Consider the following 27,975-nt stretch of genomic DNA (forward strand, 5'->3'; position numbering starts at 1 on the left):
TTGGATAAAATATCAGAGGCAGTTGGACTTGCCTGGGTTATCCGGTGAGTGATATATCTGCTGTCCGTGAGGACTCACGGAACCAGACCAACCACCACCACCACCAGCGTTTCCAACCCCATAATCAGAGCGCGTCTCCCACATTCCTCGCTGGTTGCCGGCATAGTGACTCGATATATCAGATCCATAGTTGGGTTGGCTTGGATACTGCTGTCCATACGTTGCAGCCAAATCATTGGGCGCACTAAGATGTCCTGCATTCGTTGGATTAATGACAATCTGACGGCCGGAATAACCCTGACTTACATTTTGCCCATAAGCGGTTGTATAGGAACTCATGGATCCAGCAGCTGGAAGTCCTCTGGCTCCTTGAAGGTGCTGCTTAGTGGCCACAGCCGAACTGGGACTCTGGCCACCAGACAATTGCTCCTCCAAAATTCGAATCGATTTTGTCTTGACTGAACGGAACGAACGCCCTCGAGTCAATGACTGACCTGATCGTGTCCGGGGGCTTTCCGCTTGTGCATAATCTGCACTTCCGCAGGAAATGCTCGATGGAGGGCTTCGAGCAGCGCACTGGAACACTTGAGGAACAATTTGTGCTAGTTTTTCAAGATCCACTCCCTTTCTGGAAAGTAGTGATGTTAAAATACAGTTCACAAATGAACGGCCAGTATAACGTGTTTTGGCAAAAGCTTTCAGAATGAGTGTGTATGAATTTTGATAATTAAGCAGTTGAAACCAGAATACCTCACACAAGGGGCACACAGACCGAATTCGAAATGGTAACCTGAAAACCTGGTAACCTGGTAACCTGGTCCGAATATGCGATATGAGACACTTAACGGGGACCGATTAGTTTGTGATCCATGATGTTTAAAGCAGGCGATTCATGCAAATAGTTCTAGTCGTCCGGGTGAGAAAGGTAGTAGAAATACTGAAGAACTATTGAAATCAAACTCCTCTTGTCATGTATTCGCATACAAAAATATGGCCACTGGTTTCAAATAAGAGCTATCCCAGCGGACTTGAGAACTATACATTCTAAAACGTACCGATCGCAGCAAGGTGATGCTTACTGTAAATTGAATGAGGACAGACTGACAATGACATCAAGGTGAATAGGTTTGTTCTGGGTAATGAGTTGGCATGTCTAACTTGCTGAACAGTGGTTTTCACCCTTTTATCCACTGCAACAATCATCTACCATTGCATTCTCCGCAGGCATATAGGTAAATATCCTTAAAGAAATCGGTGAATCGGGTTTTCATTGGGGCCCAGATGTACACTCGATTCACACCGACAGAAAACTCATCAGGTGCATATATGTGGTGGGCTGTCTTTCGGAAGTCGACAATTCTTTTGCTGCAACTTCGCAAATAAAGCGTTCCTAAGTTCCATAGGGAGATTGATTTTGTCGTACACAATCAGAAACTCAGATGTGCTGTGTTTTAATCACGAAAATGAGGGTGATTTTTTCTAACCTTGACGCGCATTCATAAGCGAACAAAATAAAGGAAATATCTAGTCCAGGTTGCACAGGAATGTTTTTGGTTGAGGCCTGTAGGTTTCAAGCCAGCTGTGCGTTCGCGAACAAAAATTACAGTCAGATCTGCCGAATATTTCTATGTTCGCTCGTTGAATCCACAATTGCGTTGCATCTCAAGAACGATACCTAACTCACTTGCTTGGCTTCAAGGATATTCTGCAGGACATGTTCAGTCCTTTTACAGTACACAAGTTTTATAACAGAATATGCAAAACGAAATTCCAGCAATAGTTTAAAAATTATCGAAAAACGATGTCTGAGAACAGAAGAAAAGGGATGAAAAAAGCCATCAAAGGTAGTCAAAATTCATTTCCTAACTACTTAGGTTACTTTTGGCGCTGTGAACTGTAGCTCCCACAGGGACGCCCCCAAGGTGCGCTTACATCAAACTCTGAAATCGATACTAACAGAACAATGTATCATCCTTCGGATCATTTGATATAATAACACTGACGTTCTCCACAGCCAATAAAGTGAACAGAATATTAAAAGTCTCCAACCAAAGCAATGCTTAGTGCTTCGAGGCGAAAGAAACTTGTCCTCTGGCAGCCACCTGTAACAGGTTATCTTGGAGAACTATCCGCGTACGGTAAGCAATTGTTTCTTACTACGCCACTTTATCTCCAGTTTTATTATCTAACATACTAAGTAATTTCCGTTTGGAATCTAATGAAGATTCCTGGCTTAACTCTATCTCACCCTTAAAGTGGAAGCGCATTTTGTGCTAATTTTATTCGTCCCTGGAAACCAATGTAGCTGTGTCGCATAGTGTTGGGGCAATTCCTGTTGGTTAGACTCCTTCAAGGAATAAAGCAATCTTGCGAAAACGTGGAGAAATCTCTTAACCTAGTGTTCTTCATGGCACCTTCGGCAATCTGAGTGTATGCTTGACAGAATATTCAAAAATTTATATTTTAATGGGCCTAGGTGAACGACATGTGAATATCCATTGCCTAACGGACGAAGTGATTTAGTTTTAATAGAGCAAAAACATATTGAGTTCGCTCACTACAACCCACGCAGGATAGGTTTGACCATGTAGCCGGACGAATACTCCAAAAGGTCTGACAAAAATAAGTCAATAGAGTTAGCTCTTAGCGTTGAGAAGAAAGAAAAATCACTCAAAAACGTGTACAAATACTCCATGGGGACAAACAAGAAACCATCTACTCTAACTACGGACTCAATATCCCTGAATAATATTTAACCTGTCCTAAAGCATATCGGTAGTACGGATCGTACGGCCAAAGTCCATTTAAGATATAGTTACTGGAAGAGTAAGTATAGCTTATTTTGCAAGGTATATGCGCTATTATCTTGAATCTTCTTAACCCTAAAAGAAGAGTTGATTCTCGAATGCTACTATTCGTAGGGTGATTATCGGGTATATATATATATATATATATTATAACAGTGAGTAAGGGGAAAAATCTGACGTTGGTTCATTGCAGGCTTCTGATTCATCTATAGCTAAAAGTGTTCAAACGGAATATGCGGGAAGCACCATTTTTTGCACTTTTTTCAGCCACATGCGGAAGCCATTCTTACAATGATGAAGTGGAACAGAAACAGATTTCTATAATTGTGGTGTAAAAACGAGACCAGAACCAAGAAATCACAAGTAACATTTACAGCGCTTTCCAGGTAGTTTAATAAATCAAGCAGACTGCGACATCGGGCCTGCCGGAATGAAGGATGCTGCAGGCTGGGCAACTTTGGAACTCAGAATCACTCCACAAGCTGAAATGATTCAGACACTTTGTTTCGAGTTGAATTCTTGGACCAAAATGCTTTGACCGACACAGTAACCTAGCACTCAGATACCTTAAAGAGCATATGAAGATTCAGTAGGTTGGGTTTGATTAGGCGAGGTATAAACAAACAAGACCCACAAGTATTGTAAACACACTGTATCTGAATCACTAAGTAATCCAGGAGTTCGCTTTGAGGCAGCAGACACAATTCCCTCAGAAATTAGTCCATTTGAGTTGTAACAAATTATTACCAGGGGACACTTGGTGGGCGAACACTGAATAGTTTGTCAAAAAACATCCCCACAAGCTTCCACAATCTTTGTGGAATTCTCAACAAGCCGGTACACATTTTGTACCAGTCTTAAAATCCTACTCCCGGAAAAGGTCAAAACAACTCTGCCCCTGTGTGGTATGTTGTCCTGAGGAATGTTGTGTCACGAAACTTCATACACACCCAAGTTTTGCAAAACGGAATTTCGACAAATATGAATGGGTAGGAGTAAATAAATTGATTTACTTTTCCGAGTTAAACAAGCAAGCAAACTGAAAACTTGATCTGGGCTATTGTCATCACTTTAGTAACGTCTATCAATGAATCCTGGTAGAGGAAACCTCAACGAGGACGAACGCTGGTTAACACGACAGTCTTCCGCTTGTCTGGTTTCAGGGAACGTTTAGGCGTAACAGAAATAACACGCACACACATGGCAAAAATAAAAACCATCCACGAATGACCACCCCTGCTACATTACAGCAAGCACCATAATTTGCTATTTCTTTTTTTCAAAATCTGAGCCGCTCAAGGAACCGCAAGGTGTTTGGATACTATGACCGAAATGAGTGACTTCCCCACGGTATCGCCTGATAATCGGAAAGTTTCATAACATGGAACGTATAGATAAGCGGAATCAAGCTTTATGAAAACTACATTTAACCTTCACTAGCTTACCAAAGGAAAATCTGGCGGATAAAATACTCACAGTTCACCTGCTTCTGGCATCCAAACGAAATGAGTGTAACTTCTTTTCCGTCAAACTCTCAAGGCTATGGAATACAATCCAGTGCAGACGTCAAAGGAACCATACATACTTTATTCACTGACCTTTATGGTATTGCTGCCTTTTTCTCAAAAATATAAATATGTTTGCAACCGTTAATAATCAAATTTCGTGTAAAACACAATATCGCACCCAACAAAGCAAAACTGCTTGTAATATATCTTACCGAATCAGCACCAAATCGAGATCATTTCCAGCTCGGAGAATTTCCGCTTTCAGTTGGTCATGTGTTTTGCCCACCGTCAACGTCTTGCAAATACTTACAATCACGTCACCGACTTCAACGCCCTGTTGAAATGCCAAACCGTTTTTCGTAACCTAGAGGATAGAAAAAGGTCGAAAATATAGCCAACATGTGACTAGTATGACGTACATTACAAGAAGGATTGATGTGGAGGATATTTAGTTTTTAACTATCTAATTTCCTAGAGATCCAACAGCGTAGGAAACGAAACATTATAAACAAGTTACTCCACGGAAGCCTCCCATTGAAAAAAGGTTTTACGGCCTCATTGTTGTTAAAAGTCGACTTTACAGCTTGACAGATTCAGGCGGAAACAAGGCGAGGTTATCCGCACAACCGGTCTTGTGAATTCATACTCTACCTTGCCTAGATGGCGTTGGAAACCAGAAATTCTAAGAAGCGCAAGAGAAAAACCTGGTCCAATTCGGCTTGCTGACATTTAATCATCAGGTGCATGCGCGCGACAAAACAAGACTGGTTCTTCTCAGTCATATCATATCAATCGAGGAGTTCTACAAGTGGAATTCAAAGTCAAGTGTCATAGGCTTTTGTCCCTGACTAGTAATAAGTGGTTATTGATAGAGTGCGCAGGAAGCAAAGGCAAAAACTAATCTATGTGATCTTAATCACCTGGTCTGAGTCGAATAAAACAAAACTACTCAAGAGACATTCTATCTAAAAGGGAGTCGAACCTTAGACAATTTCCTGATGTAAATAAGCTTCTCGGAGACCTAAGGGACCACATCAAGAATGCAGTAAATTCCGAACCTCTGTGATTTATTCCTCAAGGTCTCCGTGACGACGAGGATACGAATAGTTTGACGTCTAATTCGACAAATGCTCAAATGGCTTCATCCTCACAGCGGAACTTTAGAGTTGCGCATCACATGAAACCTGTGGACAGGTGGCTAGGTGTTCAGATTCTCTACAAAAACTTGCTGGACTTGAATCTTTCTCACGGTTGGTGAGACTGGTGAGGTCAAACATGTGGGAGACAAGTGAAGAGCTAAGTTCATCAAATCAGTATAGGTTGAACAAACTGAAAGAGTAGCGTCTAGATGTTCAACTCCAGCAGCTCGTCACCGCTTGAACACCATCACAACTGCTGGGTCACCGGTCTACAGAATCGACAGGGGGATGGTGAGCTGGAACGATATCGGATCAGTGCCCTGTCGGCAAACGGTATCAGCTAAAATTATACATACGTAATAAACAGCAAGAAGTGCAAAAACCCAATGAGTCCGACTGTCGTGTATAAAAGTATAGGATCATTAAACAATTAAAAGCAAGAAAAGTGCTGTTATTAGTTCAGGCGGCTTGATGAAAAACTGCTACTGAAAAGTGACTGTATGGGGTCCGAACTAATTAAAACATGTGGTAGGTAGGATGACTGCCTTGATGCCATGTTGCCGGAACACAGAAAAACCAATGAAACGTCATTATGTGTTCCGAAGTTTGTGTAAGCAGTCATTTGCTTTATACCAATCAAACTTTTGATATAAACTGGTAAACTACTCAAAAATGACTCTGAACCTAGTTGATGCTAGACGCAATAGGAAGCATCATTCTCTGTTGTCATACTCCTAGGGTTAAATTTAACACAAATTAAGTTCACTAACCGATGCTTTTAGCCACACTACCCGGAGTTCGTTACGCCCAAGACATTGGGTATGGTCTAGACTTTTTATTAATGTTCAACGGTTAGGTTGTTGTGAGTACATTCCATTTAGGCGATTTGATTGAGTAGATGCTATCTACCAGATGTTCCAGTCGAAAGCGTACTCATTCCATCGGTAGCCTTTTGGGTTCACGCACCTCCGAAGGCTTGGTCACCCTTAAATTTAAATTAACGTGTTTCAAGACTTTCCTAAACAGCAAAATGTTGGAATGGAGGTTTGTTGAAGTTATAGGATGACACGCCCTACATTGAACAGTCCTTTCATTCGGTAACAAACTTGACAATCGAAAGATCACCCAGGAAGAGGCGCACTGTTTATTAGACTGAATGAAGAGTTATTTGCAACCTAGCGACAACATTAACCTTACCAAGATATATATACTAGCGTGCACATTTTTATGTATGGATGACCAGACACAGAAAACGAAATGTTACGTAACTGATTGACGTATTCAGAGTATATTTCACGAGGCAAAAAATGATAAGCAAAACGATATCAACATGATTCTAGCACAATGCGGACCCGTTGGGCAGAGGTCAAACACCTTTGATCTGATGTTATTATCAGCCAAAGCCGCGCACGGATCCAAAGAGGCACATAATGCATGACTAAACAGAATGACTGCTTAAAGAAATAACAAGCTTTACGACAGAAGCGGAGGTTTGTGGTATTGGTGACAGTGTGAACGGTAAGTTTAATTAACACGGGAATAATAAGTTCATTCAGTTTATTGCAGGTTCGTCTGTCCCACAAAGATCTTACTCCAAAATGACACTGAAGACAAACAAAAACCATAGGTTTCATGCTTTTTCTTCGTTTACTCAAACTTGCTAAATGATTGTAATATTACTTCTTGAAAGAGCGCGGGCTTCCGTCCAGGGCCTAATTGTCGGACGGAATAGATAATCACTTTTTTGCCTAATATAAGCAAGATCTTCTGGCTGTGTGAACCAGCCGTTTCCTTGCTGACTGCATCATACCGAAAGGAGATTGTTGAAATTTCACTTAACACTCCTAACTTTGCTTCGAGCTCGTGCAGATACAACGCTGTGCATTAGTCAGCAGTGTACCCGTTGTGTCCAGAAAAGCCGTTGACGCACAATGATCGATATATTATCCAGTCACCTTAGGAAAATACGGAATGACTGACCTTCCACCGGTATTTCCCACTTCTTGTCACGGCAGAATCAATGGAGATGAACGAATAAACGCTGTCTTTTCCTATACAGTTTTGACGCTTACAGGAAAAATGATGTGAACTTTCCTGATAGAAGGGTCATGATAAGGTTATAGATGTAGTACACAAAGGTGAAGATAACTCCTTGACCTGATAATGTGCATCACAGAATAACTAGCAAAAAGTCATTTGGGATGCAAGAATTTTTTTATCATGGATAGTATTTTATAGGTAGCAGCACAGCGGTTTAGGGTTAGCAAAAACGGAAGTTTCTGTGCATGAAGTCATCTCTAAAATACAAACATATTAGATGGAAACAAAAAGATATGCAGATACGAATACTCACATTCATATGCCCACGAACAGCTGTAGATGGAATAGTGGCCTAAACGAACCGGAGTTAGGTGACACTGTTACCACAATCGTGCCGCTAAACGTTTCTCTCCTGAGAAGAGTTAAGTCACCGAAAAATACTTAATTATCTACAATGAGTAGATAGTTATCTCTGTAGAAGTGAAATGCCACTCGGTGTTTCAGTTCTCGAGAGTGTTTATACTCATTCATTCGAATAGGTCTCAGATTTCAAGTTATTCACTTTACATTTCTAAATGTGTACAATGAGCATTACTTTCTATAGTACAATGAGGACAGGTTGTCAAAAAGATGCACTTTTAGGTTCTGCAAAATATCATTTTAGGTTTTGGTACTCAGGACTGGAGTCTAAATTAGACCATTATTTAAGTGGCTGCACAAACTGTGTGAAAAGATCGATACTGACTTTTAGAAAAGTGCATAGGTTTATCTACAGTGAATTAAACTTACAACGAACTGGGGCCCAACGGGCAAGTTAAAATCTAGTGCCGTTATCCGAACGGGTTTTTACCAGGAATATTGTGTCCTTGATGATAGAAACGAAGTGAATCCCTCAAAATTTGCCTGCACGTGAAATTTTCATCCACTAGAAATGTTAGCTGATCGCTTACCGAAAAATGAGACACGTCTCTTCCCGGTGGCTTCCTTTTTTATCCACTTGTTTTTTTTTCAAAAGGAACATTGATTAGTGCAGTTGCATGGGGTAGACAGTTCGCTATGATTGATTTATACCACCTCAAATGTCCGCATGCTATGTTATAGCGAAAACTTTGTTCTGATTCGTCGTTAGCCAGTAATGCACTTACCTACCTTGATCCCACTGATTTACAGATTCGAGAGAAGCATTTCCCATTCAAGCCGTCATACGCAATTTCAGCCACTGCTTCTTGTGCTCAGTTTTGTGCTTAATTTTCCAGATACCAGTCGACCGATTGAGAGGAAATTTCCCTCTTCAGTAGCGTTAAACGATCACTATTTTCATACTTAGAATTATGATTGGATTTTGTCATTGATTCGAACGGCAACTAATCTCCCTAACCACTTATTTTGCTATTATTATTTGCTATCTTGTCCGCTACCCTGATTCCTCTGTATTATCCTTTGGAAACTTTTTAAAAAGACAAAATTCCTCCTAGGTGAGGACATATTTGCCTTTCGGAGGTTCTAGGATGAGCTAACAGACTACCTTAATAGGGAATACCTACGGACTACAACTGACAATATCTCATAGGGCCTTCATAAAAAAACCAAGCAGCAGCTGATCGCAGTAAGAGTAGGATTTCCGATAGATCAGTAAATGTCAGGATGGCTATCATGTGACAGTGGTGTATGTAAATTTTCTTAGCTGTACTGATTTTACGAGGACCAAACTAGCCCACTTGGTAACCAGTATATCGCAGTCCATATGGTGTGCTAACGCTTCAGCTGTTGGGCAGCTTGCCAATGTGTCACGTGATTTCACGTGAACTTATTTTGCTAACCATTCCGATGATCGATAAGACAATGATTTTCCAGTAGTCCGGCTTCCTGGTGCTAATAAAACTTCGGCATTTGTGGACACTTAAAGCTGTTAACAGCTACAACAACAGTGACCTCTGAATGATCTTTGTCCATTGTGTATGTACTATCTGGAACATTAAGTGGTGAAGCGGAAAAAACTCTCATTTTCAATCAGCTTGTTGGACTGCACATACTGCAGGGACTAAAACCGGACAAAAAGAGAAGCAAAGTAAAGTTCATAGTCGTTGATATCAATCGAGGATTGCACAGCGGAACGAATGGGAGAAGTGAAAGTAATTTGTGGAAACTTAAGTGTGGCTGACGTAAGACCTTGTGTTAGACAATGGGAAGTCTGGTGATGACGCCATAGTTTATAGTTAAAGGTTATACTATTAAAATTTAAGTTAATGCAATGTTGAATGTGTATGTGATTTATATTGAAACAGTTAGGTAATAGAAATGAATCTATGGACCTACCATGCTTGAATAGTGTTAAAACAAAGGGCAATGAACAGCCAACTAATCAGGTTGCTTTAATACTTTTGGCCGGGTTAAACTGTTCATTCCTTCATGTAACTGCGAATAAATAACTATAATATGGTTACTTTAGTACTTTGGTACTTTGATATTCTCAAAAATTCGGCTACCAATATACTGTGCACTTTCCTCGATGCTGTCGTCATTCTAATCGCTAAACTGAACAAAGTATTTACACTGATGAACGGTTCATTGCTGCAGTGCGTAGGAAACGTAGGTTGTCCAAAGTACATTCTCAGAAGTCAAGATAAAAGTAAAAACTAAAAAACAAGCTTGCATGGAGGAACACGCTTCTTCTGAGTACAATCCCATCAAGGTTCCTGTTCAAAAAAGAAATAAGCAGTTTTGTGGTGTTTTGCCAGTCTGAATTGGATTGTAAATCGGCCAAAATTTTACTTCGGATCAGGGAAAAACTGATACCGTACATTTCACCTTCGTTTATTTAACAAGGTAAAGAAGTTACATCTTTTCTTATCATAAATTCTCGTACCTGAAACACAGTCGCAATGTTTGCCTTGGCAATCAAGAAGCAACGAACACAGAAAAGGACAATAGGTTTTTTTTGTGAATTCTGACAGTGTCTGAACTAAACGGGTTCATTTTTCCTTCCCGAAAACTTCCGATCAATGTCACTGTGGCCTTTAGATTCAACTTGTCTTGGTGGCGCAAGCACGAATCGGTATGCATTTATGAGTAATTGTCGTGCGCATTCCACTTGCTGTCTAGCTCACTTATATTCCTTTAAACAGTCTGTATCCGGGTGCAATCGGATAGTTTTGTGCTCGTTTAATCAAGGAGTGATTGACAGCCTGTACGGTTTCTACGCAACATGCAGAGTCTTATACTGGTCACAATTTCTCTGAGAACTAATCCAAAAAGTATTCAAACTGAGGTTTCTCATTTGAACTCGATGGATAATAATAAAGTTACTTTTGCAAGATTGATGGGATAGGCTTTGTTTAGAAAGCAAATATTATCACACGAGATAACTGACGCATTGGCGATATAAACAAATATCGGAAAGTTAGGTTATTATTTTGACTTGTTTAACAAAAACGAAGCAAAGGCCTTGAAAAGGAAAATATGATTCAGCTTTCTTCAGGAAACAGCTACTTCCTAAGACGACAGTTACTTAACTTGCATCAATTATTTGGGTAGTGGTAGTAGATAACAATTATCGGTGGTGATACGACTGGAGTGAAAGAGTTACAAATGTGTTTGCAAATAAAGGTGATTTCCACTGCAGAGTCCGTCATGTAAGCGGAGCCAGTCTATGCTGAAAAGCCAAGAAGCACAGTAAATTTGTTCTTATTGGGAATTACCAGCTGTGCACCTTTCACCAAACACCAGGGTGTCCAGAAATCTCGACTTCCCAGCTGGTGGCTTGAATAGTTGATTGTTTGGACCTGGATGGCTTACCAGCACTGTGAGTAACCCTCACTTAGACAAAGTACAGCGTCACTCATCCCTCAACCTTGGACACTTCATCACCTGATCACGTGTTGACCGGCCCCTCGAGTAAAGACATCCCAGGTAGAAATTCCACTCGATTCGTAAAACTATTCATTATTTGAGCTGCAAATACACTGATTTATATTATTTCGGAATTCAGTCATAAGGCTAGTGAAGGATTTCTAAAGATCTTCCAGGCATAAAAAATACTTCCATATCTTGAATGTCTCCCAAAATATAGGTGGGACAGCCTCGGTGTGGCGTACTTTGCTGAAGAATATAACATATAATTTCGAAGGCGAGTCTTCGTTAAACTCATTTCAACCACCAAATGTGTTTAAATTTGCATACGTACATTTTGATGTTCGAGCATGAAATACAATCAGTGAACCTTTGGTAGATCTATCAGATAAACCTCGATTCTGTAAAAAATGCCAGGCATCTGACAAATTTTTCACTTCTCTATTAGTAATGTTTTCCCCAGTGTGACCCTGAAATCAATCAAATCAGAAATTTATATTCACACATTCAAACTGCAGACCTATTTTCATAAACAAAACTACGCACAAGGTCCCTGAAAACTCCTCAACAGCGCATGACCCGTTTTGTCCTTCTTGAGGCCCTTCAGGTAGGCGCAGCCCCAAGTTTCCGTCAAACTTATGTTTTACTTGGACCCAAACTGGACTGATTTCATGAAAATTCTTCCGCTGAATGTGTTTCACAAAGTCCTACTCATGTTTAAGTTGGTATAATATTCGGGATATCGCGGTATATCTTCACAAAGGAATATCGTACCAGCTGAACCATGGAGCGGCCTTTGTGCACCACAATCAGTTGAAGAATATCGTAAACAAGGGATTCAGTTGAAAAATCAAATTAATTTCCGATAGGTGTATTTGTCGAAAAGCAAACCTGTTTCATTTTTCTAATCAAAGGCGACCTAGCGTACAGCCAACCTTCACGTGTTCTTGCTTGGCAGTGTTCGTTGGCCATCCTAGCCAGCTTATGTCAGTCGGTGTGAGCGACCAAACTTTTTGCATTCTCAGCATGACCAGGCTGCTGTGCTTCCAGCACTGTCAATTTTTTCAACACTCAGTTAACTCAAAGTAGAGTTGAGCAGATGGTTTCACATCAGAAACTCCGGGGTTCGATAATAGATTGTCACGGTTTGTAGAATACTGAATAGTCTACTCACTGTTCTTTCGAAAATCCGGAACTTCAAACACTGCATAGCAAATTTCATTTCGTAAAATCTCATTAAGTGTAATGTACAAGAAGGAGTGCATTGTTTTACTCTCCTACTAATCTCTAGTTAAACTGAAGCTATTATTTTCTTGTTGATATTTGCTTAGGCTACCAAAGATCTTCATCTTTATGCCTGTTAGTTTGCTTAAAGAGTGAATAACACAAAAGTGTGTTGTTGCGATCTCGATAATGACAGGTTTATCACAAGTGACTATGGGGCAGCGGTCACAGTGGGTCTTCTGCAATCGCGTTAAGACTGACCACTGAATTTCAAAGTAAGTTTACGAAGAAGTAATGTATTTTTTTGGCAGACTTAAACTGACAACGTGTGACAAGAACATTGAAACAGAATCACAAAATATTCGCACCCTAAAGTCTTTATTTTGTGCGCAAACTTACTCGGCAATCGATTTCTTTGGCATGACACCATTGCTGCTTATTTTCACCGACCGGTTAACCTGTAATCAGGCAAATAGCCTACTTTTATGAAGACCATAAATTTTCCGTTTTATTGGTTATTTACCACTGAGGAGCCAGTGCAAAGTGCATGCGTCTGCCAGGGTACGTCTCCTAACTGCACTGTTTAGACTTACACTATCCTCCAGATTTCAGTATAAACAAGAGGCAGACGAAGAAATGTAAAACAAAGTAGAAGTGCACAAGCCAACATCACAGATATGTCGGGGACTACCTTTCTTACTCTTGCGAAATTATTCACCACACCAGAAGAGAATTGGTGCTTGCGATAAAAGGCGTGTTAGGCTAACAATCCTAAATTGAGGCCGTTTTGTGACCAAATTATCCGCCATTATTAGTATTGATTAGACAACGGCGCATTTATGGTTTACTCTGTGTACTAGGAGCCTGTCTAGATTTCGAGGACGAATCCACAGGTGATTCGTAACTCCATTGAAAGTCTGATTAACAGAGTTAATTGTTTCAACATAGTACTATTAACAAATTGCTTTGAAAAGTGACTCACTTTTCCAGGTAGACACTAAGTTTTTCCAAACGTCTTCACACTTTAATCAAATTCTCCGTAGTAAATTTTACATAAAATTTGCAATGAACTTTTCTGTTTACCCTTGACCATCTAATCTGTTGACCGTAGACCAATGTGACTAAGAGTAATCATTCTAATATTCCTTTAAGTCAACACACTACTCACAAAGATGTTGAAAAATTATAAGAGTTTACAGCCGGTTTCATCTTTTTTGGTACTCATCACGTAGGTCCACTCCAGGATTTTTCATCAACCATATTTTTACTTTCGTGCGCTTACGACGATTGAGTACATGTCACTGTTTCTGCCCAGCTGTCACATCGATTTAGACGAAATATTTTCGACCAGGCTGTAAATATGCCACATAAAAAATCTTACAGGAATTTGTTGATTACCTTATTACTTCATCCTCTGTTGTTATTATTTCATACTGAACCTTTGTGATCCCATGACTCCCTGTCAATATCAGGAATATAATGTTCAACCATGTTTTCCACCATTATCATACAAGAAGATCCCGAGTGAATTGGCAAAATCGATCTTTGGTATGACAACTGCGCACAGTACATTAGAGAGCGCTGCCAGCTAGTTGTGATTAAAACCAAAAGTCTAAACAGAGGAGACCAATTGTGCCATGTACATCCATGTATCTGCCAGATAGGGCTGGTTCTTATCGATAAGCCAATCGTCAACGAGACAGGAAGTTTGGCGAAATATATTTTCAATTGTGATTTCGCCCTTGAAGTGGAGCCAATCCATTCTGAAGAACCGAGGGCCAGTGTGAAGCCATTTCATCTATATCGGAAAATTTCGACAATGCGTACCTCGCGGAACTCCGATAGAAAGTTTCAAACAAGCGACCTTGGTAGTTTGAACATCTTTATTGGTTTGCCGATGAGCGGCTGATCAACAACCACTAATTAACTCAGACACAGAGACAATATAGCACCACTCTTCCCTCACTCACTGAGATCGTGTTTCCCGAACAAGTTAATGATTTTCAGCGGTGGTATTCCTTTGTGATGAACTTTAGGTCACCATACAGATGGATACTACTCGTTGTGATTTGGATATATAAAATGCAGGCAAAACAGAGTTTGAGCTAGTGAACTAATCCTTGATGCCTGCGTGAGTTCCTTCATAGTTCACGAGTTCTTGATGTGAAAAGAGACGATATTTTTCATTTGTAATATTTTGTGTCTACCAAAGTAAACAACGACGAAACAACCTGTTCATTTCTGAAATGTTCTAAAATTTGTCTTAAAAAGTGCAATTGATTTGTGGGCATTTACTGTTCAGGTAAGTGTAAACTGATCTAGACAGGTTTGTTGAATGTCGCACCGTTTTATTCATTGCAGTCATGTGATGTTTCTTTCATGGGTTTTAGCGAATCCCTAACGAATCTGTCTGTGTCGAAATCAATTAAATAACGCGAAATTCCAGTACAGAAAGTCAACGGCTTTCAGATAAGTGCAGGTGTGTTCGCAAAAATACTGACGTAAACAAAGACAGTACTGCAGCGCTGTCGAAAAGAAAAACCGCTCATTATTCAGGTGGAACACTTGTGCTATACATGTGCCAAGTGAAGCACTATACACAGTTTTCCCAGTGAATAGGATGTGTTTGTAACTCGGGGACCGAGTAGTAGTAGTTGTTGCTGTTGTTGTTATGATTCCCAACAAACTGGTTGGACGCACTGATCTGGACAAGGGTTATCATACAAGTAAATTTAGTCACAGACTACAGAAATTTGAAAGAACAATAATTCGGAGTTTGTTGGTTGAATATAGTCGTCATTTAGATGAATATTTGGGTTTCACATGTGGAGCGGTTGTTGGCTACTCATGGTAAGTTCAGGTAAGTTATTTGAGGTGTCTTATGGGTAATGAATCTAAGTCTGACAAAAACAATGCACCTGCAGATGCGCTTTCAATCCGGTTGCGGCAGGCATGAGTATGTCGCAAAAAGTGAGAGAACATACTTGGGCTCAACAATGTTTCCTCCCTAAAAGATACTGAAAGATTCAGTTGATTGCCAATTGTTTTTCACTTTAATTGAATGAAATCCCCTTTATATGCTCATTAGGCTTGTAATTCGCTTGCGTATACACCTGAAGTTTGAGACCTTACCGTATAAATAGCTGAAAGCTATTGTATACCATTTATGAATTTTTATAACGCCTTGTCCTAAAAATTAGTTACTCAAATTAGTTTCTTCGTTGAATATTAATTCATCATAACACTACTGAATTTGATCCGGACTGCATTTTCCATAGACGCATATTATTATTTACCGCCCTGAGTAGTTCCGTTTATTCTGCCTGATTAATCACTGTGTGAGTCACTCTGGAACAATTTCTTGCTTACCTGAGGGCGAACACACGCTGCGCTACACCATCAAATGCTGATCGATAAATACTTCACGGCTTTGTCTCCCTACCTCTCACAATCAATTTAGTTAAGTTAGAAAAAGGTTTTAACATATATTTTGCGAATAAAATTGTGAATGAGATCTAGGGTAGATATTCAAGTAGAGCTGGCCATTTTTAACAAAACAAAGGAAAGGAAAGTCATTATATTTTGTTATGCTGAACGGCCATGCCACACCAAGTCAGCTTTCATTTACGTTTACTCAGAGCATGCAAAGCTTACAAGTCTAATACAAAGCTAAGGTATTTCTGCTTTATCTGCCTCATTCTACCATCACGGCAGTGAAGCATCGGTGTTAAACACTGATGTCATGCTGCCAATGACGATGATGATGATGATGATGAATTTCTCCGTTTTTAGTCATTTCTTATTTAAAAATCATGTGAACCTCTTTTGACATTCAAGCACATGTGACAGCCGCGCACACAATGACATTCATTGAACATCCTATCCAGAATTAGTTAGAGGATGCTATTTGCAAAGGCCCATGAAATAATCGAAGAACGCGCCAAATTATGGTAACAGGTAAGCTTGTGTCAGCTGAATAAACATCGAATTCGACCGGATCGAATCCACATGATTTGTGGTTTAGACAAAGCACGATAAAAACACTCAATCCTTCTTTTAAGTATACACACACACCCTCATCTTCTAAATTATCAAATCACCAAGCGTTACTTTTATCTCAGTATAATCTGCAACCGTCACCCATGCCAAACTAATCTGATCAGGGTCCTACACGCAATTTCCTGCAGAATTTACAAACTTCTAAGATGCAAATTTTTCATTTCTGGTATCTCAGCGTGGTTTTGTCGGTTTTTGGAATTTCCGACCACCGGACTCTGACCCAGTACCAGTCAGAGTAGAACTAAGAGAATCGATCTTATGCTATGGCTAAGAAACGATGGCGGTAAATTTACGGGTTAGGCTTTCGATTACCATCTGAGTCGTTACACAAAGTCGTATTTTGGACCAGGGATTTTAAAGATTGTCAGAGCATCCCGAAAAAGTATTTAGACTACCATTTCTGTATTTTCGATGGAATACAGTGAAAGGTACGTGAGATGAATATCACAGGTTACACCTTGTTTTCCACTGAGCTGCACGGGCAACATGGCTCAAACCACAAAATAAATGATAGGATGCTTGCTTCTAGGAAGAACACAAACATCTATGAACTGTAGGAGGTTTGAAAAGTGGAAGCATCAGCGGCGGCAAATTATTGCACTTCTCCGTAAATGCAACAGGTTCGGAAAAGTAGTGTCGACTGAAAGAGAGATCGCGATCCCTCTTAGTTACCCACCAGGTGTTGATGATATGTATCCAACTCTAGAGAAGGTTGACTGGTTATCTGATCATCCCCTTCACTGCCCATCTCACGAAGAAGACATTATGGATTTGAATGAGTCTACTTTCTATGAAAGCATCCGGCTCCCCACCGTAGTGCACAGTATACATTTGGTCACAATCAGGTGGTATGGCGTACCAAGTGACTTTCACAATGTCTTCAAGCAGCAATTAGCTGGGCAGGTCAACCGTTCACTCCTCGGAACACGTAATCGGTTCTTGTGAATCTGGCTGCCAAATTACTTTGCACTGCTGTATTTTACTAAATCTGTTAACCAATTTTGGAGTTGAAACGACCAAAAATAAATCATGTTGATACTTCCGCTTCACCATTGGCTTGACCTTTCATCAAACGGCTATTTGAAAAAATCAAAACTGTCGTGTTTTATTCGGAAATGGTGCTCATAATTGGCGACAAATTGAATATAAACACACGTGTGACAACCACGGAAACCTGGCAGCAGATAGATAACCAAATTACAGGACCGTTGTTTAGATAACTTTAGTAGTAGAACGATGGCAGCATGTTGCCTCCGAGAAATTGTGCGCTGCTTCCTAGCTACTTCACATATGCTTCGACAGCCGCATTTTTAGCTTAGGTCAAGGTATCCATCAGTTCGTAGAATTACATGATGAACAGACCAAAGCGCATCAGCGATATAGTGAGTGAATTATAATATTGGTCACTTACGAAATAGTGAGCAGTTATTTGGTGATTACTGGAGTAACTCGTCCTGCCTGCATCAGAAGAGTTGTCGATGTAAGAAGGGCTGTATTGGAAGGCTGAAATCGATGTGAACATATTCTATAGACTTGTCAAGCCAACCTTAAATATTATCCTTTTACACTCAAGTCACACCGAGTGTTTGGTCCACTTGCCTAAGGATGGCATTGAATGGCTTGCGCATGCTGATTATGAACGATAAAGTTACGTACTCAGCAAAAAAATGATTTGGAAAGTTTTCAAGCTTCACTGATGTCAGTTTTGTCGGTGTTAATTTTTCTTGAGCTCATGTACACGTTGGAATATTTAGGTTGCGAAATTCAATGGATTGGCTGGCAGTCAGCAGCTTTCTGATACTCCGCGGCATCACAGGGGCTGTCTCAAGATTCCTCTCCAAAATGCTCAACGTTCATATAAGCTTGAGCAAAGTTCCCAACAAACATCTGAATAAGTCACGAAGTGTACTACTCATAAGGTTGCTGAGCAAACCAATTCTTTCGAGAGACTCACCTGGAACCCAGCTGAATCTCTCGTTTATGATGTTCTCAGGCAACTGAATGTGCTGCACCAGGCCAGGCCGTGTTTAAAACGCTACGATATTTGAAATATCGCGATAATAAGCGAAATAAGCGAGAACATCATAAACGAGAGATTCAGCTGGGTTCCAGGTGAGTCTCTCGAAAGAACCAAATTGGTTTGCAAATGAGTGTATATTTGCAAATTTCGTGCAATTTGGTTTCAAGTAGAACATAAGGTTGACGGAAACCCGGGGACTGCGCCTACCTGGTGAGCCCCAAGAAGGGCGAAACCGGTCGTAGGCTGTCGATGGATTTTCAGCAACCTTATGAGTAGTACACTTCGTGACTTATTCAGATGTTTGTTGGGAACTTTGCTCAAGCTTATATGAACGTTGAGCATTTTGGAGAGGAATCTTGAGACAGCCCCTGTGATGCCGCGGAGTATCAGAAAGCTGCTGACTGCCAGCCAATCCATTGAATTTCGCAACCTAAATATTCCAACGTGTACATGAGCTCAAGAAAAATTAACACCGACAAAACTGACATCAGTGAAGCTTGAAAACTTTCCAAATCATTTTTTTGCTGAGTACGTAACTTTATCGTTCATAATCAGCATGCGCAAGCCATTCAATGCCATCCTTAGGCAAGTGGACCAAACACTCGGTGTGACTTGAGTGTAAAAGGATAATATTTAAGGTTGGCTTGACAAGTCTATAGAATATGTTCACATCGATTTCAGCCTTCCAATACAGCCCTTCTTACATCGACAACTCTTCTGATGCAGGCAGGACGAGTTACTCCAGTAATCACCAAATAACTGCTCAATATTTCGTAAATGGCCAATATTATCATTCACTCACTATATCGCTTATGCGCTTTGGTCTGTTCATCATGTAATTCTACGAACAGATGGATACCTTGACCTAAGCTAAAAATGCGGCTGTCGAAGCATATGTGAAGTAGCTAGGAAGCAGCGCACAATTTCTCGGAGGCAACATGCTGCCATCGTACCGAGAAATATGACGTCCAAAATAACTGGAACATATTGGTAATGTGCCGAAATATTGGTAGATCGGGTTAATTTATTGGTTGTTGAAGAGATGGCTGTCGATCTGTTCGCCGGGCTTGGCAACTGACTTGCAAAGTTTCGTCACCATACAAGGAGACATCACTGCGCACTGATGATGTCTCCTCTTATGGTGACGAAACGTTTGCAAGTCAATTTCCAGCTCGGCTAGCAGATCAACAGCCACCTGATCAACAACCAATAACTGGAGCATATTTGCCGATAGAATATAAAGCGATATTCCTGGTCACAGATTATTTAGTTTAGCAAAATAATGGATGAATCTAACAATCGCTTAAACATCTTCCTCCAGGAAAGCACATTTTTGTCGAAGTAAAACGAAATTTCTCCACAACTTGATCAGAAGTGTTTGTAGTTGCTTACTAAACGCCTTGGCAAAGGTGAGAACAGTTGAGATCTCTGCCCTTACGAGAAACTCAACAGAAAACTACATAACCTCCGGAAACTACAATAAGCACAGAGGAAACTGCCTTGAGATCTAACACGTCAATGCACTGATTTTTCTCACAGCTAATCAAATAGATCCCTATATTTCTGGTTATGGATCAGTCCTTCAGTCAAATTGTAATTAGAAAACGACCGATTCTTCCCTTCACCCTGGGAAAATTATACATTTGTTCAAAGACATTAGAACATATATGCCTATTGTGGACCCAGAGAGAAACTTGACAAAACTGGTTCACGGGTACCTCACAGTATAACATGATAACCTAAATGTAATGTTACACCTGATGGACCACTGGTGACTGACTATGATGCGATCTTCATTTTCCGATGTATGGTTAACCCTAAGTTCGTTTGGCTAGGAGCCACCGGACGGACCGTGTTAAGCTAGTCAAAGGATCCTGACTCCAAAAGAGTGAAGAAAAGAACTGTCATTTAGTATGAAAACAAACTTGTACCTTTGTATAGACGCAGTACACTACTCCTAAGGTTCCTGCAACCCATTCGGCAGTCTACGACAGGTTTTACTCTTCCTTGAGCCCGACAGGTAGGCGCAGTCCACAGGTTTCCTTGGATTCAAACAGTACACTCATCTGCATAACAATTTGGTTTTGGCGGGAGACGCCCAAACCAAACGGTGTTTCCTAACAGATCGTTTTTGGCTGTCGTATATCTCTTAATGAGTGATTCAAAGTTGCTGCCGGGGATGCATTCCCTATTCCAGAAAAGCTTGAAGTGATCCTCCGGTTGTTTTTTGGTCTTTCAATTTTGGACCATTTATTCCAAGATTTTAGAATAAATCGTAATATTTCATCTAATTATTTCGAGCTTTAATCATCATATGTTGGAATCCCATTATATGAAACGGAATAATTTCGAATTAAATTCTGTTTCGAAGTAGGCAGTAGGCCAGGTATCTGAGCTCTTGATATAATACACCTATTTATAAACTAATTTGATACGAAAGGGATATTCATAAATGATACATTCAGTATCGTCTCTCAGTGTAATTTGTCTCCAGTGTAATTTGCAAGTGAACGTTTTTCGATAAATACACGCCATGTGTTATTCATATAGAACATAAAATCGACAGCAATTCAGGGACTAACACTATTTAAGGATGAACCGGTGGTGGGTTGTCGAAGACTTTATGTGACCCGGTGAGTATTATGTTATGCGAATGGTTTTTTACCTAATGGTGGACCAAACAAAATAATATTTATGGTATGTGGACTCCCAGAGAAGTGTGGAAGTGTGAAAAATGTAAGCAAAAGTGACAGAATAGGAAGTGAAAAAAGGCAGCTGTTATTAGGTCACTTGGAAGCCTGGTTATTTAAGGACATCGACGAAGCGGGAAGACGCAAAGCACGTTGCAGGTGCGCCAAAATATTCCCCACAGATAATAACAGTTTTCTTCGCCAGTTTTGGGGTGAGTTTGGAGAGTCATCTAACAGACTAGAAAGTACGTGTACGAAACAGTCACTTCTTACGAAAGTGAAGAAAATTTCAGTAGTATGCGAGAAACGTTCAGTCAATATGCAGCACAGGCACACGGCTCTGGACTTCAAAAAAAAGCCTCTTTATCAGTTTCATACCAACTAACGGAAGATTCGAAATTTGAAACTCGGTTCTCTGTAAGGTTTTAAAGCTGAATAAGAAGAAGAACACTCGAATTCGCAAACCCATTCTGTTGACCACTGAAATGATTCACTCCCTTATCGAATTATTTGTTCCTTCGTGCAATTGACAAAGACATGATTTTATACAAGAAACTGGTTAGGTCAGGGTGATTTAAATGATTAGCATGGGTAAGCATCAATAAAGTTAGGGCAGCGCATTTCCCCCAAATAGACGCCTGTGTGGTAAAAATATACGTATTTTGGTAAATTCAGTAAACGAACCTGCGTTGTGCTTTCTTTCCTCCTAGAATTTGTGCGTATTTTTAAAGCCTAATCGGGCATCTTCCGTGAGTGATTTCTCTTCACGTCAAACAGTTTATTCATAATTGTGCAAGATACCTTATACTACATCTGATGCACACAAATGTGTACTACAGGAAGGATACATGGAAGCCGCAAATACTTGCTACCCGTTTTTCAATGTCTGCGTAACGCCCGGAATCTGAGATAACCACTTCGTGACTTTTGCTAATACACGCTCATTTGCAAACCAATTTGGTTCTTTCGAGAGACTCACCTGGAACCCAGCTGAATCTCTCGTTTATGATGTTCTCAGGCAACTGAATGTGCTGCACCAGGCCGCCTCATGTTTAAAACGCTACGATATTTGAAATATCGCGATAATAAGCGAAATAAGCGAGAACATCATAAACGAGAGATTCAGATGGGTTTCAGTTGAGTCTCTCGAAAGAACCAAATTGGTTTGCAAATGAGCGTGTCTTAGCAAAAGTCACGAAGTGGTTATCTCAGATTCCGGGCGTTACGCAGACATTGAAAAACGGGTAGCAAGTATTTGCGGCTTCCATGTATCCTTCCTGTAGTACACATTTGTGTGCATCAGATGTAGTATAAGGTATCTTGCACAATTATGAATAAACTGTTTGACGTGAAGAGAAATCACTCACGGAAGATGCCCGATTAGGCTTTAAAAATACGCACAAATTCTAGGAGGAAAGAAAGCACAACGCAGGTTCGTTTACTGAATTTACCAAAATACGTATATTTTTACCACACAGGCGTCTATTTGGGGGAAATGCGCTGCCCTAACTTTATTGATGCTTACCCATGCTAATCATTTAAATCACCCTGACCTAACCAGTTTCTTGTATAAAATCATGTCTTTGTCAATTGCACGAAGGAACAAATAATTCGATAAGGGAGTGAATCATTTCAGTGGTCAACAGAATGGGTTTGCGAATTCGAGTGTTCTTCTTCTTATTCAGCTTTAAAACCTTACAGAGAACCGAGTTTCAAATTTCGAATCTTCCGTTAGTTGGTATGAAACTGATAAAGAGGCTTTTTTTTGAAGTCCAGGGCCGTGTGCCTGTGCTGCATATTGACTGAACGTTTCTCGCATACTACTGAAATTTTCTTCACTTTCGTAAGAAGTGACTGTTTCGTACACGTACTTTCTAGTCTGTTAGATGACTCTCCAAACTCACCCCAAAACTGGCGAAGAAAACTGTTATTATCTGTGGGGAATATTTTGGCGCACCTGCAACGTGCTTTGCGTCTTCCCGCTTCGTCGATGTCCTTAAATAACCAGGCTTCCAAGTGACCTAATAACAGCTGCCTTTTTTCACTTCCTATTCTGTCACTTTTGCTTACATTTTTCACACTTCCACACTTCTCTGGGAGTCCACATACCATAAATATTATTTTGTTTGGTCCACCATTAGGTAAAAAACCATTCGCATAACATAATACTCACCGGGTCACATAAAGTCTTCGACAACCCACCACCGGTTCATCCTTAAATAGTGTTAGTCCCTGAATTGCTGTCGATTTTATGTTCTATATGAATAACACATGGCGTGTATTTATCGAAAAACGTTCACTTGCAAATTACACTGGAGACAAATTACACTGAGAGACGATACTGAATGTATCATTTATGAATATCCCTTTCGTATCAAATTAGTTTATAAATAGGTGTATTATATCAAGAGCTCAGATACCTGGCCTACTGCCTACTTCGAAACAGAATTTAATTCGAAATTATTCCGTTTCATATAATGGGATTCCAACATATGATGATTAAAGCTCGAAATAATTAGATGAAATATTACGATTTATTCTAAAATCTTGGAATAAATGGTCCAAAATTGAAAGACCAAAAAACAACCGGAGGATCACTTCAAGCTTTTCTGGAATAGGGAATGCATCCCCGGCAGCAACTTTGAATCACTCATTAAGAGATATACGACAGCCAAAAACGATCTGTTAGGAAACACCGTTTGGTTTGGGCGTCTCCCGCCAAAACCAAATTGTTATGCAGATGAGTGTACTGTTTGAATCCAAGGAAACCTGTGGACTGCGCCTACCTGTCGGGCTCAAGGAAGAGTAAAACCTGTCGTAGACTGCCGAATGGGTTGCAGGAACCTTAGGAGTAGTGTACTGCGTCTATACAAAGGTACAAGTTTGTTTTCATACTAAATGACAGTTCTTTTCTTCACTCTTTTGGAGTCAGGATCCTTTGACTAGCTTAACACGGTCCGTCCGGTGGCTCCTAGCCAAACGAACTTAGGGTTAACCATACATCGGAAAATGAAGATCGCATCATAGTCAGTCACCAGTGGTCCATCAGGTGTAACATTACATTTAGGTTGTCATGTTATATTGTGAGGTACCCGTGAACCAGTTTTGTCAAGTTTCTCTCTGGGTCCACAATAGGCATATATGTTCTAATGTCTTTGAACAAATGTATAATTTTCCCAGGGTGAAGGGAAGAATCGGTCGTTTTCTAATTACAATTTGACTGAAGGACTGATCCATAACCAGAAATATAGGGATCTATTTGATTAGCTGTGAGAAAAATCAGTGCATTGACGTGTTAAATCTCAAGGCGGTTTCCTCTGTGGTTATTGTAGTTTCCGGAGGTTATGTAGTTTTCTGTTGAGTTTCTCGTAAGGGCAGAGATCTCAACTGTTCTCACCTTTGCCAAGGCGTTTAGTAAGCAACTACAAACACTTCTGATCAAGTTGTGGAGAAATTTCGTTTTACTTCGACAAAAATGTGCTTTCCTGGAGGAAGATGTTTAAGCGATTGTTAGATTCATCCATTATTTTGCTAAACTAAATAATCTGTGACCAGAAATATTGCCCTATATTCTATCGGCAAATATGCTCCAGTTATTGGTTGTTGATCAGGTGGCTGTTGATCTGCTAGCCGAGCTGGAAATTGACTTGCAAACGTTTCGTCACCATAAGAGGAGACATCATCAGTGCGCAGTGATGTCTCCTTGTATGGTGACGAAACTTTGCAAGTCCAGTTGCCAACCCGGCGAACAGATCGACAGCCATCTCTTCAACAACCAATAAATTAACCCGATCTACCAATATTTCGGCACATTACCAATATGTTCCAGTTATTTTGGACGTCATATTTCTCGGTACACGGTACTTGGTGATCAGAGTTTTTAATAAAGGCAAAGAAAATTGCGAACTCAATGTAAAGCTGATAGACTGAGAACGAAGTAATTAAGGCGGATCTGATAAGGGGCGTTAGGTGCATTTGTAAGTGAATGAGCTTCGAAGGGGAAGTTCACACTTAACAACGAAACACATGGCAAGTTCTGATTTGCATAACATTACGGAGCAATAACAGTATGTTTATTTTATTTGGGTTGCTGCTTAAAACAATTCAGGAAGCAACATCGGGCATAAGATCATTTTCGCGTAGACCAGGGTATGACGAGAGCTTCATTTGTTGACAATTTCGTTCTTATCCTGATTTTTGGAAACAAAAAAAACCGTGCTACATGCTCAAGCGTCCGTAAGCTGGATGTAATGTAACGAAAAGAGGTTCTAATCCCCCTCAGTGGATACATTTTTGAAAATGAAAATGTCGGATCCTTCAGGAGTTTGCTTACTTTGTGAGCTTTGAACGACTGTTGTATAACAAGATTACCACATCATATACAGTGGTTATTTTCCGAATATATTGAAGCCTTGCTTCCGAATATCAAATCTGAGAAGATTCTAAAGCCTCAGACGTGTAGACCAACTAACTACTATATTCTTTCAATCTAAAAGTCCCTAATTCTCTATCACATTACCCTAGGTCTCCTGAATATGAGTCATCTTTACTGAACAGTTTTATTTGTTGCGGGGTCCGAATGCTAACAAAGTTGCACTGAGAAGCGAAGGAATAAATGAAGAAAATTTACGCCATAGACTTGGAGCTCTAAACATGATACTATTCGAACGATTCGAAAAAGTCGTTTCCTCAAAATTGTTCCCCTTGAACGTGTAAACAACCATGTCTCAGTTATTTGCCCAACATTACTGCAATACAGGGATCGCTAGCACCAGTAACTGATCCAAAGTGACTCACTACCACAAAATGTCAAACGTTTCTTCCAACTCGACTAAGTTCACTTACCCCACCAACCTCTGGTAGACTAAAATGTTATATGCGTCCATTGTCATAGGTCACGTTCGTTGTGGTAATCGAGGTGCTTAAAATATTGAAGAACTCTTAAATGACGTCGATGAGCCGTACAGTTCCAAAAATATCCATAACATAACATCTTGCGTAGGAATTTGTACCCTCGCTGAACACGTGCTAGGCACTTCACACTAATGCCGCGTAAAGGTCAAGCCAAATGAGACAGGTATCAACAGGTCAGAAATGAGATAACTTTACTTTCAATTAAGACGCATTTCATGTTTCTTGGACTGACAAATTCGAAATTATTGCTGCCAAACTTCAAAGCGCTTTGGGGTAACGATTTGATGCGTTGTGTGAATGAGGTTAGTTTCTTTGATGATATACCTTTTCGTATTACAGGGGCGACTTGAAATGATACGCTAAATTATCCGGGGTCAGCTCCTGCTCATCACTCTGTTTGGTTAAGAAACGAGGCCGAAACCAGAATGTGCGTTTACCAGTCATATGTTGTTCTTATTTGTGTTATTATTTAACTGGATCAGACGGACAATTCCTAACGCTTTATTTATTTAATTCCTTAAAACTGAAACACAAGGAAAACATGCAAACCTAGAGGCACAATATGCTTGTTCTGGAGGAGAATGGTGTGTTTCGTTCGAGAGCTGTTTACCACTGTTTCTCCGAAACTCCGATTATCCACAGACTTGACATAGCTACTTAAGGCAGCTTCAAATCTTTTACTCGTGTGCTCTAGTGACTTTTTTTAAACATTAGTCAACTAATAGATTATAGGCATCGTATGTCATAAACAAAGAACTCACTTTATTGACGAATGGCGGACAGCCAAATTCTGCTCCACCGTAGAAACTAAAACCCCACTGGCGTTCAGAAGTGGGTCGACGCAGAAGCACTGTTAGTGATGGTCCCGTCTCTGAAGCGATAACGTGTGACCCAACGTACGGTGTGTTGTTGGATATTTTTCGAGTCGGGCTAGTGACAGAGTGGCTCTGCGCTGCATCAATCGTCTGGTATCCATGTTGCATGGGCTGTTCGTATGGTGGTGGAGCTGGAACAATATTAGTGATTGGTTTGCTCGGGGGCGTGTACCAACTGGGCACGGCAACTTTTCTGTCGGATGGGCTTCGATGGTAAATGGAACGTTGTGGTGGGTTTGTACGACGCTGATATATTGTAGGCTGTGGAGTATGTTTGTCGTCGTCTTGTGTAGTCAGTGCAGCGAATTCGTTAATTGCTGCACCAAGTCGATCGTTTGCATGTGAGTTCATCGAGGGAATAGCATTGGAAACCACGCGACTGCTAGGCTCCGTTCCTTGACTGAATTCATTTGGCGAAACAGAGGAGGTTCCGTTCATGTTACAGAAGAAGCCGTCGTTCTCTTTAGCAGGAGTCTTCATTTCGGCCAGTCCGGATATTTGATCATCCTGCTGCTGCTTTCGTGAAACCCTTTCTTGAACCACTTCTGGTTCATCCACCACTTTGTTTTCTTCCTCTTCTAATATAACCACGTACTCCTCACCTTCTTCTTGAGTCTTTTTTGGCTCCTCTTTGGTCTCTGGTTCCTCTCCAGGTCTTTCTGACTGGGCTTCTTCGAAATGTTCATCTTCAGAATCCTGAAAATGAACAGCATCCTCTTTAATCAAAGAGTTTTCAGTATGTTCTACTCCATTGGCTCCTGATTCCGATTGGGATTCTTTTTCACCAGAATTCGTTTCACTCACTCCTTCTTCCTCACTCATTTCTTTGTTTAATCTTCCTCGATCAGGC

At 40.4% G+C, this 27,975-nt stretch overlaps 2 protein-coding genes across 2 annotated transcripts in view; one reads left to right on the top strand and one right to left on the bottom strand.

Moving 5' to 3' along the window:
• Nucleotides 1–12: 12 nt before the first annotated feature.
• On the bottom strand, nucleotides 13–27,947 carry T265_00097 (hypothetical protein; the record flags this gene model as incomplete). The annotated part of the gene is made up of 3 exons (XM_009163754.1): nucleotides 13–628; nucleotides 4,528–4,679; nucleotides 27,012–27,947. 3 exons carry the CDS (start codon nucleotides 27,945–27,947, stop codon nucleotides 13–15), a joined length of 1,704 nt encoding a protein of 567 aa, XP_009162018.1.
• T265_00096 (hypothetical protein) overlaps nucleotides 2,057–27,975 on the top strand; it is a gene marked incomplete at both ends in the record, with an annotated part of 82,024 nt that continues 56,105 nt past the window's right edge. The window contains one exon of the mRNA XM_009163753.1: nucleotides 2,057–2,138. Coding sequence (XP_009162017.1) covers nucleotides 2,057–2,138 — 82 coding nt within the window. The remainder of the gene's footprint in view (nucleotides 2,139–27,975) is intronic.

This window comes from Opisthorchis viverrini (genome assembly GCF_000715545.1).
Source record: "Opisthorchis viverrini unplaced genomic scaffold opera_v5_1, whole genome shotgun sequence".
Lineage (NCBI taxonomy): Eukaryota > Metazoa > Platyhelminthes > Trematoda > Opisthorchiida > Opisthorchiidae > Opisthorchis > Opisthorchis viverrini.